We start from the raw sequence: 11,130 nt of genomic DNA, 5'->3' as shown, positions 1-11,130 counted from the left end.
CAAGGATGTATGAATGGATAAGCAAACTGTGGTCTATACGTGGAATGGAATATTATTCAGCCTTAAAAAGGAAGGGAATCCTGACATACGCCAGGGCATGGATGAACCCTGAGGACATGCTAAGCGAAATAAGCCCGTCACAAAAAGACAACTCCTGTGTGATTCCACTTGTAGGAGGTGAATTCACAGACACAGAAAGCAGCATGGTGGTTGCCCTGGACTGGGGGAGGGGAAATGAGGGGTGATTGTTTCATAGGTATAGACACCCAGTTTTGCAAGATGAAGAGTTTTGGAGATGGCTGGTGGTGGTGGCTGCACAACGATATGAACGTACTTAAATCTACTTAACGCAAAAATGGCTAAGGTAGTAAATTGTTCGGTATGTGTATTTTACCACGATAAAAAAAAAAATGGGGGGAAACCCAAGTGTCACCTGTTAAAAGTAGAAGGTAATGCAGATGGTGACTGTCCCATAGGATTATAGAGAGAGTAAATGAACCAGTGAGCACGGCAAGGCTTAAGGTCTGCACCAGGCTGGGGGTGGGGGGTGGTGGGGTGGGAGGGGCTTGCTGGTCTTTGGCAAAGGCCTCCTCTCCCACCTTAGAGCCACTGGCTAAGCTCCCCCTGCCACTAAAGGATCTTGGGAGGGGGATGTGGACTCTGGGAACTCTCATGCCAAGACACTCTCCTCTCTGGCTCTCAGGTTTTGAGGTTCCTGGATCTGAAACAAACAGAGACCCAACCAGCAACTCTGTCCCACCAAGACACAATCAGTGAATCGTGCCCAGGCCTCGTTTCCGGCCTGCACCTTGGCTTCACCTTTAAGAAACAGGTGGGGAGGGGACCGTGTTGCCATTCCGGCCCTGGGGTCCCGCCGGCCTGCCTTTACCCCTCTTGCAGGTGACGGAGTGTTGGAGAAGCTCTTACTTTGGGGGGCCGCAGCTGGGAGGCGAATGTGGAGACCGAGTTCACTCCAGGTAGAGGTGGGCGGTGATGGCCGAAAGCCCCACCCCCTCCCCAGGAAGGGGCCTGATTGGTGGAGGGCTGCGGGGGCGGAGCAGCGCTAGGGCTATATAAATGCAGTCCCGAGCGCAAAGAGTCATGCTGTAGGTAATCCCCTAGGTCAGGTAAGGCTTTTTGGAGGAGGAGGAGGAAGAGGAGGGTGGGCTGCTTGTGGGAGCCTAGGTGGAGGACCTCAGGTTGACTATAGGGTGGTGGGCTGCAATTTCTGAGCCCCGTAGGTGGCATCTCTCCCCGTAGCTTGAAAATTTTGAGGTCGCCCCACCTCAGGTACTTGTCTAGTTACATCCCCCCTCTGGGCCTCAGTTTCCTCTCCGTGAAGAAAGGGGTTGGTGGTCCTTCCAAATATGCCAATTTGGTGTGGAGTGAAGGGGTATTTGGGAGTTGGGGGGGCAGAGGAGCAATTAAACTCTTTGGCTTTGGGAGTCAGGCCGTCCCCACCTTTTAAGTAGCTGTGACGAGACTTCCACGCTTCAGCTTCCGTGTTTGCAAAATGGGTATTGGCCTAGACCCGCTCCGGGATGAAGTGAAATAATGCCCTTAAAGAATTTAGCACAGCCCCAGGCACTTAGGAGGCCCTCGTGGGCCTGTTGATGCTCTGCTTCCTCCCTGGCCTGGCCTGGGGTGCCAGGATGCGGTGGGAGTGGGGGGGGGCGGCATCCTTCAGGAACTCTGCTGCTTTTCTGGCCTCCTCACCCCACACATATGCCAGTTTCTGTCTGCTCCCAGCACCGCCCTGCCCCCCACCCCAAGTCTCTACCTTCTGGAGGTCCTTTGTCAGGCCAGCCTCATCAACCCTCTCGATTTGGGGGGTGGGGGGCAAGGGGGTAGGTGCTAAATCCTGAGGCTGCTTTCTCTACAGGCTGTCCTGCCCCCACCCCCTGTGAGATGAGTGACACTCAAGACTTGGCCACTGTCCCCGTGGTTGCCACCCAGGTGAAGCTGGGGGGCTGGAGCCGTCAAGGTGGGGGGAGTGGGTCTGTCCATCAGCGCCGGCACCAGGAGCTCCAGGCCTTTCTCAACCTGCTGGGTGAGTTCACTTGGGGGCTGGCATGGAAGCGGGTGTGGGGCCCCTGCGTGAAATCGATGGGAGAGGTGGGATCTCACCTGCCCATCCATGCACGCCTCTGAAATCTCTGTCCTGTCCCTTCTCAGGTGACCCCAGTTTGGCAAAGGGAAGGGAGGGGTCTTGGCAGAATGTGGGATCAGCAGAGGCTTGGGCTTTGGAACTCTGATGCCACTCTTGTCTTGTGGGGCTGGTGGTAACCCCAGTCCACCATCTCTCTTCTCTATACCGCAGAGCACAGTTTCCTCCAGGAATTCCTTTCCAAAGATCCCTGTTTCCAGATTTCGGATAAGGTGAGGTGACACGGGGAGTAGAGGCCGGGGGTCACTTGGGGCAGTTTGAATTCGCGGGGCTTGAAGGCTATTTCAGCGGGCCTCCCGGTCTGGTGGAGGGAGCACCTCCCTTTTAAATCTTTGCACCCCCACCCCCCGCCCCACCCCAGCCAATTCCTCTGGGTTTTCTGACTCACACCCCTGCTTCCTTGGGAGCGAGTGGGCCTGGTGCAATTGCCTCTCCCCCGTGCCTCCCTGTAACTCTCCCCTTTTCTGTGTCTGCAGTATCTTCTGGCCATGGTGCTGGTCTACTTCCGGCGTGCCAACCTGAAGCTCAGCGAGTACACCCACAGCAACTTGTTTCTGGCTCTGTGAGTGGCCAGGGCAGGTGGTAGAGACGCTAGCTGGGAGTTGTGGAGTGGGGCAGGCCAGATGCTTATGGCCTCTGCTCTCTGCCCCCCCTCCATGGCCAGGTTTCTCGCCAATGACATGGAGGAGGATGTAGAGGACCCCAAATGTGTGATTTTTCTGTGGGCCCTGGGAAAAGATTGGCATCTCCGGGTGTCAGACTTCCTGCATCAAAGGGATAATCTGTGGGCCCGGATGGGCTTCCGGGCCATGGTGAGCCGTGAGTGCTGTGAGGAGGTGAGGCCCCACCATCATCCTGGGGTGGGGGGCACAAGGCTGGACCTCCCGCCCCCATTTACTATGCACTCTACTCACGCCAGGTCATGGCCAAGGAGCGGTCTCACTGGGCCTGGACTCGAGAGCGGCGCCCCCAGCATGGTGGGGCTCAGAGGGGTCCAAAGGCCCAGGTCCCCCTCCCCGGGCCCCCCAGCCTCTCGCCACCTCACTGTTCCCTCTGTGGCTGGCCCCCTTCCCACAGCCACTGCCACCACCAGCCCCGCTCCTTGCCTGTCTTAACCAAGTGCCCTTCCCCAACCCCTGAATGGCATTGCCCTCCCCTCCAAGCTTGTCTCTCAGTGGCTGAAGACCCCTTGGTGGGGGGCTTCCTTATCATTCCGCCCCCCCAGCTGCAACTGGAGCCAGGCACCTACAGTCTCCACAGTGAGTTGAAGGCAGCAGCTGGGGCTGGGCTTGGGAGGCTAGGAGGCAGGTGTGGGGCCTGACAGAACGAGAAGGAGGGGCACAGGACCTGGGGTCCAGCAGGCCTGGGCACCTGTCCCAGCTCTGCCACCTCCTAGCTGTGTGCACTTGGTAAGTTTCCTCTCTGAGCCTCTCTTTGTCCTTTCTCCCCAGTCCTCCCGAAGCCTCCACCATGCCCTGGGCCCTGACACTTGCAGGGTGAAGAGTAGCCCACCTGCTTGCCTGCTGACCCAAGCCCCACTGGCTGCGTGCCGCCCCCCCTCCCCCCCTGGCCTTCTGTCTTATTGCCATCAGGCTGGCAGAGCTGCCCAGGCCCCATCACCTCCTCCCAAATGTACCCACTCTGACCCTGGCCCCTCTAATAAACTCGGGTCTATAGGACTCCGACTGTGCTTAGGCCCTGGCCTGGCTCCTTGACCCAGGGTAGGGTTAGGGAGGGAATGCCAGGAGAGGGGGGTCTGCCAAGTTAGGTACCAGTGATGGAGACTCATGAGCACAGGCTCTGTAATAACAATTCCCCTTTCCAATGATGACCAGTCATCCCGACTCAGTTTCCCCTCTATGACTTCACCTATGAATGACGAAATCTACACAGTGTCGATGAGGTTGAATGAGAAGAGGTATTTTTTTTTTTTTAAAGATTTTATTCAAAGAGAGTACGAGCAGGGGGAGCAGCAGAGGGAGAGGGAGAACCAGATTCCCCGTAGAGCAAGGAGCCCGAAATGGAACTCAATCCCAGGACCCTGGGATCATGACCTCAGCTGAAGGCAGATGCTTAACCAACTGAGCCACTCAGGCGCCCCTGTTGTGAGGTTTGAGTGCATTAATCCTAGATGTGTTTAGAACTTTTTTAAGAACGGAGCTCAGATGCGAGCCCTGGGTGTTACCAGTAGAGGGAATGGCTGGCTGGGGAAAGTCTGGAGGGGAGGGTGTGTTTGGGAAGTGGCTGGAACTGAAGCTGGTGAAGTCCACGGTGGGGGGGCGGGGTGTCCGACAAGCGGATCTGCACACCATTCCCCTGCATACTCTCTGAGTGGCTCCCAGGAAGCATGGAAGTGAGAAAGCCGGGAGATTGCGGGCATTAGAAGCCAAGACAAGGGCTACAAAGTACTTTTCATTTGTTTTTCAAAGAGATAATATATTCACATGTATGTTTTAAATTTTGAACCAAGGGTCACCTCCTACCCCCAGTCCCCTTCCCTGGAAGCAATAAAACTAATAGCTTATGTCCTTCCAGAGAAAGAATATAAGCATACACAGCCAAATGTGGTGTGGTTTAAAAAAAAAAAAAAAGTATGGATTTGGTCTTTGTCCCTGTTCCCTGCACAGAGTTACTAAAACCCTTACAATGTTCTGCGTCATAGGAGTGAATTTTGTTATTCGCAATGAGCCCCTTTGAGCCACACCATGCTAATGAAGTGACTCAGGGTGGAGCCCCTACTTACCCCAGAAAGACCAATCAAGAGTGGGAACTTTCAGCTTCCCCACCTCCTCCAAGGAGGAGAGCGGGTCTGGAAATTGGAGCAGTTCTGGATTGGGGGACACAGGTGCTGGGAGGGTGGGCTACCTAGAGAAGGCACAGAAGCTCTGCATCCCTCCCCACCCTCCCTTGCCCCTAGGCACAGCTTTTATTTGGCTGCTTCAGTGTTGTATCTTTTAAAATAAAACTCATAAGTAAAGCACTTCCCCAAGTTCTGTGTCTTCTACTAAATGATCAAACCTGAGGAAGGGGTTGTGGGCACCCCAGGTTTGAAGATGGTTCCTTATCCATATATTCGTTTTGACAGCTGTATAGTATTCCTCTTCGCGGATGTACCAAAATGTAGCTTGTTCCTCATCCATTGACATCTAAGTTGCTTCCAGAGTTCTTCTATTCCAAACAGTCCTACAGAGAGTCACCAAGACTTTGTAAGGACATCATTATTCAAATGTGAAAAGATACCTGTAGTAGGAATTCCTAGAAGAATTGCCCCAGGGCCACGTCCGAATAGTCATTTTTACAATTTTTGCCAAATGTCCCTCTCTAGAGGCCATGCCCATACTGAGCCCCACCTCCAGCAGTATGTATGAAGGCTGTTTTCCAGAACAATCATCTATCAGTGACATACCAGATTTTTTATCTTTGCCAAACTGCTCAGTGGAAAATGGTCCCTTGGTGAAGTTCTAATTTGCATGTTTTCTTCTTTTGAGTGAGTTCAAGTTCATACAATTAAGAGTCGTTTGTCTTCTTTTCTGTGAACAACCCTATTTGCCTGTTTCTCCCATTTTGGTTTCTGATTGACATATAAGGGTTTGCGAGAAAAATAGCCCTTCAAGATGTCGATTGTATTTTCTTCAGTTTCTTGCTGACTTTGCTGGGCAGATTTTTTGATGTAGGAAAATAAGCTTTTTTTTGTGGCTTCTGGGTTTTGTGTCATAGTTAAAAAGACCTTTTCCACACTGAGATGACTAAAGAATCTTCTCCCTTAGCTCTTGGCTACATTCTTATTTTCATTTTTTTACATTCAAATCTTGAGTTCATCTGGAATTTATCATATGCAAAATTCCTTCCTATTTTCCTAATGCCTTTTATTTAAAAACTCATCTTTTCTCAACAGATTTGAAATGCTATATTAAATACTAAATTCCTATGTGCATTTGGATCTACTTCTAGATTTTTCTTTTTCCTTTTTCTTTTTTTTTTTTCTTACATAGGCTCCACTCCCAGCATGGGGCCCAATGTGGGGCTTGAACTCATGACTCTAAGATCAAGACCTGAGTTGAGATCAAAAGATGGATGCTTAACTGACTGAGCCACCTAGGTGCCCCCACTTCTAGATTTTTCTAACTTCCAATGATCTATATGTCAGTACCCCTCTTTAATTATTACATCTAATTATGGATTTATTATGTTTTAATATCTGGTAGAGTTAGTCTCCACTGATTTCCCTTTGTTTTCAGAAGTTTCCTGGCTACTCTTGCTTGTTTAACTTTCCATATGGACCTTAAATCAGCTTTTCTAGCCTCCCCTGATCAGTTAGAATATTAACTCTGATACATCTATAGATTGCTTTAAGTTGAACTGACATCTTTATAAAGTATCTTTGTATCCAGAGTAAAGTGCCTGTCCCCTGATCTCTGCATCTTTCACGTGGCACCAATGGCCAGTGACTCCCAAATTTGTACCTCTATGTTCCCTCCTTGGGCCCCTCTGCTTGGAGGAAGTGTTCCCAAAGGTCTTGCACTGTCCCCCTGGCTTGGTGAGTCCCCTCTGCCTCCTTAATCCACTCAGGTGGTCAAGCCAGATCAAGGGTTTAGAGTTGCCTTTGATCCCCTACTGTGTTCCAAGAGCCATCTCTAACTCTAACTAAGCCCTGTTCGTGTTGTTGGGCTTTTTTAAAGACTGATTTTTTAAGTAATCTCTATACCCCACACAGGGCTTGAACTTACAACCCCAAGATCAAGAGTCACATGCTCTACTGACTGAGCCAGCCAGGCGCTCCAGGTTTTTAACAGGTTTATTGAGGTCTAGTTGACATACAATAAACCACACACATTTAAAATATACATTTTGTTTTGACATGTATACACCCATGAAACCATTACCATAATCAAGAGAATGAACATGTCCATCCCCCAAAAGTTTCTTCAAGCCCCTTGGTAATCCTTCCCTCCCACCCTTTCCCACCTGCCAGCCCCCCCACCCTCACCCCTTTGTAACCACTGATCTGCTTTCTATCACTAAATTGGCATCCTTTTTCTAGACTTTTCATATAAGTGGAATTATATAATATGTATTCTTGTCTGGCTTCTTACATTTGTTATAATTCTGAGATTCATCTATTGTTCCTTTTTATTGCTGGGTAGGATTCTATTGTATATGTATACCACTGTTTGTTTATCCATCCACAATGCACGGATGAAGATTTGATTGGTTCTAGTTTAGGCTGCTATGACTAAAATTGCTATGAATAGCTTTCAGCTCTCTGCTCTGAGGAGGCCCTGGTGCAACTTCTTTGCTAGTCCTGAATCTGGCTTCACCCGGCACTAGCCATCTCCACCCTGCTGCCTAAGTTTGACCCCAAGGATATCAAAATCATATACCTGAGATGCAGGGGCAGGGAGGTCAGTGCCACATCGGCCCTGGCCCCCATAATTGGCCCCTGGGGTCTGTCTCCCCAGAAGATTGGAGATGACATTGCCAAAAGCAACTGGTGATTACAAGGGACTGAGGATGACAGTGAACAGACAGAACCAGATCGGGGTGGTACCTTCTTTTGGGGGGGGCATAAAATTTTATTTAATTTAGGGAGATACATATAACTCATCAGGCTATGATATTCCTTTGTTCATTGGTTGGGGTGGTACCTTCTGCCACTGCCCTGATCATCAAAACCCTCAAGGAACCATTAAGAGACAGCAGAAAAACATTAAGCACAGTGGAAACATCACTTTTGGTAAGATTGTCAACACTGCCAGACAGATACCCCACCGATCTTTAACTAGAGTGCTTGGGAACCATTAAAGAGATCATGGGGATTGCCAGTCTGTGGGCTGCGGGGTTGACGGCCGCCTTCCTCATGGCACCATAAAAGACATCGGCAGTGGTGCAGTGGAATACCCAGCTACAAAGGAGATTTCAAGAAAGGATCATTTGACGACCAAAAAAAAAAAAAAAAAGCTATGAACACAAGTCTTTGTGTGGATATATACTTTTATTTCTCTTGGGTAAATGCTTAGGAGTGGAATAATGGGTCCTATATGACTATATGATAGGTTTATGTTTAATATGGTAGGTATGTGTTTTTTTTCTTTTTTTAAGATAGACTATTTTTTTTTTTAAGATTTTATTTATTCATTTGAAACAGAGACAGTGAGCAAGAGAGAGAGCATGAGCAGGGGGAGGGGGAGAAGCAGACTTCCCCACTGAGCAGGGAGTCCTACATGGGGCTCGATCCCAGGTCCCTGGGATCATGGACCAAGCCAGAGGTAGTCACTTAACCGACTGAGCCACCCAGGCACCCCAAGATAGACTATTTTTTTTAGAGCAGCTTTAGGTTTACAGAAAAATGACTGAGAAAATACAGAAAATTCGCATATACCCCCTCTTTGTCACATTGTTTCTCCTAGTATTAGTATCTTGCAAGAGTGTGGTATATTTGTTGCAGTTGATGAGCCAATATGGATACATTAGTATTATTAACTAGAGTCCATAGTTTACATTAGGATTTATTCTTAATGTTGTATATTCTATGGGTTTGACAAATGTATAATGTCATGTATCTACCATTATAATATCATACACAAATTTCACTGCCCTAGAAATGTCCTTGTGTTACATCTATTCATCCCTCCCCTCCTCCTGCAAACCCCTGGCAACCACTGATCTTTTTTTTACTATCTCTAGTTTTGCCTCTTACAGAATGTTATATAGTTGGAATCATAACTATATAGCTTTTTTTCTGGCATATTCTACTGAGCAATAGGTATTTGGGATTCCACCACCTTTCTGTAGCTTGACAGGTCACTTTTATTTATTGCTAAATATGTTTAAAAAACATATTTTTAAAAAACTGTCAAACTGTTTTCCAAAGTAGTGATGGCATTCTGAATTCCCACCAGCAGCATTTGAGAGTTTCAGCCCTCCGCATCCTTGCCAACAGGGACAGTCTTTTTCATTTTAGCTATTTTAGTAAATGTGTAGTGATGGTCCTTTAGGTTGTTTTAATTTGTGTTTTCCCAGTGGATGATGAATGTGTTGAGCATTTTTTCATGTCTTATTTGCCATTTATATATCTTCTTGGGTGAGGTGTCCATTCAAATCTTTCACCCATTTTTACTGGATTATTTAAGTTGTTAAAATTCTTCATATATTCTAAATACACATCCCTCATCAGATATAATTTTTGCTAATTTCCTCCTAGTCTGTGGCTTGTCTTTTCATTTCCATGCCTTTCAAAGAACAAAAGTGTTTTATTTTGATGAAGTTCAATTTAATTTTTTCTTTTATTGCTTGTGTTTTTGTGTGTGTGTCATGTTTAAGAAGTCTTTGCCAAACCCAAGATCATTAAGATCTGTCCTGTGCTTTCTTCTGGAAGTTTTGTAGTTTTAAGGTTTATATTTAGGTGTCTAACCCAGTCTCAGATGTTGATATGATGTATCCTAGATAGTTATCAGATTAATCTACTTCTCTCTCCCACCTACCACTTCCCTTGTTTGAGCCACCACTCTCCCTGGTCTTTTATCTGGATCCCCTGCTTTCTCTCTTGCCCCTCCAGCCCACTCCCTTGCAGCCTCCTTCATTTGTACAAATCTGAGCAGCCTTGTACCCCAAGTAGAATAAAATGGAAACTCCCATGGGTCACCTAGTCCTGCCATAACTCTCTCTCTCTCTGCTCAAGTAACACTATGCATATTTCAGTTCCTCCACTGTGCCAGTTCCCCGACCTGGCATCTCCCATACCCCCTCATACAACCCTGTGTCTGATTTATGCCTATTCTAACCCCTGGACTAGATAGGGCTTAGCACCAATTCTTCCCAATTAATTATGGGTGTCAAAATTAAAGCGATGCACACCTCCTTCAGAGGGGGTGAGGCCATGGGTCTTCACCATCTTATGCTCAGGCGAGCACAGTGCTCTGCACATACAGGTGGTCAGTGCACATTTGGTGAACAATCAAAAGCACTGGGTAGGAGTGATAGGTTTGTGAAGATGATTCTGGGAACCGTGGGACCCGTAGGTTGAGCCACATACCTTTCCGGAGCCTCTTTCTTCTTCCAGGCCCTTATTCCTGGTGATCTAGGTACACGGAACATGTTCTCCCAGCCTCTGGACCTTTGCACAAGCTGGTTGTTTTCTGCCGAGACACCCTCTCCAGCGATTCATTGCCTAGTTAACTTCTACTTGTCCATCAGGACTCAACTTCCTAATCACCGAAAACAAGGGACCAGGAGAGCCTGCTTCCCCAGCAGGGGCTGCTGTGTCTTAGTCATGGGTCTCTGCTGTGCAGAGGCTTTGGCAGAAGGGTTTAGTCAAGATTCGACACATAAATGCTGAATGGTGAAGAGCAAAGAGCCCAGGCTTCGGTTCCAGCCCCTGGTGAGGGGGCTCGGCAAGTCACATCCTTCAGCCTCAGTTTTCCTCATCTGTAAAGTGAGACTGTGAATGAGGTCAGGTTAAATCAGGGGCTCCCACCCTTCTTGGGGTAGTGGCTCCTAAAATCCTAGGAAAGCTATGCACTGTTTCCCCAACAAAATGCTCGTGTGTACATCCTAGGCGACCTGCAGCAGCTGCTGGGCCCGGGCCCCCGGGGTCAGTGAAAAGCCCCGAGCTGGGGGAACGCCGCAGTCCTCCACCCTTGGGCTTCTGGGCGCTCCGACTTCTCCCAGCGCAGCTCGGGAGGCTGGAGGCAGGATCCGTCGGTCCTGCAGCCTCTGCCGCCCCCTCCTGGGTCAGGCGGCACAAGGGCGCTCCCAGGTGGGTGGGCCCAGGGTTTGGGGGCGCGGGCAGGGAGGCCCACCTCTCGCAGGTTCCGGGTTCAAGAAACCCCAGAGCGCAAGAGAAAGATGGGTTCCCGCCGTCGCTCGTCTCCGTCCCATTCTCGGCGCACACACCCGGGAAACCGAGGCCGGGAGGGGCAGGGACTCGCCCAAGGTCACGCAGCGAGCCGGGGCCTGGGGCGGGG

The 11,130-nt window shown here is 49.1% G+C and overlaps 1 protein-coding gene and 1 long non-coding RNA gene across 2 annotated transcripts; one reads left to right on the top strand and one right to left on the bottom strand.

Annotated features, from left to right (window-relative positions):
• The first annotated feature begins 1,908 nt into the window (after positions 1 to 1,908).
• Positions 1,909 to 3,653, top strand: SPDYC (speedy/RINGO cell cycle regulator family member C). Its single transcript, XM_045895227.1, has 6 exons — positions 1,909 to 2,050; positions 2,321 to 2,379; positions 2,644 to 2,729; positions 2,832 to 3,003; positions 3,087 to 3,426; positions 3,619 to 3,653. Exons 1-6 carry the CDS (start codon positions 1,909 to 1,911, stop codon positions 3,651 to 3,653), a joined length of 834 nt encoding a protein of 277 aa, XP_045751183.1.
• A 148-nt stretch (positions 3,654 to 3,801) lies between these two features.
• LOC123856975 (uncharacterized) lies at positions 3,802 to 11,094 on the bottom strand. Its single transcript, XR_006793778.3, has 3 exons — positions 10,966 to 11,094; positions 10,200 to 10,591; positions 3,802 to 5,350 (listed from the first exon to the last, which is right to left on the bottom strand). It is a non-coding gene; the product is annotated as an uncharacterized LOC123856975 (long non-coding RNA).
• Between the last annotated feature and the right edge of the window lie 36 nt (positions 11,095 to 11,130).

Source organism: Mirounga angustirostris, unplaced genomic scaffold (assembly GCF_029215605.1).
Source record: "Mirounga angustirostris isolate CCGP_5_RB_7025 unplaced genomic scaffold, mMirAng1.0.hap1 SCAF_13, whole genome shotgun sequence".
Classification (NCBI taxonomy): Eukaryota; Metazoa; Chordata; class Mammalia; order Carnivora; family Phocidae; genus Mirounga; species Mirounga angustirostris.
This window is presented reverse-complemented; position numbering and strand designations above follow the sequence as displayed.

Coding starts and splice junctions, on each gene's coding strand:
- SPDYC (XM_045895227.1), top strand. CDS start 1,909: ATGAGTGACACTCAAGACTTGGCCACTGTCCCCGTGGTTGCCACCCAG. Junction 2,051..2,320: donor GGCCTTTCTCAACCTGCTGG/GTGAGTTCACTT, acceptor TCTATACCGCAG/AGCACAGTTTCCTCCAGGAA. Junction 3,004..3,086: donor GCCGTGAGTGCTGTGAGGAG/GTGAGGCCCCAC, acceptor TACTCACGCCAG/GTCATGGCCAAGGAGCGGTC.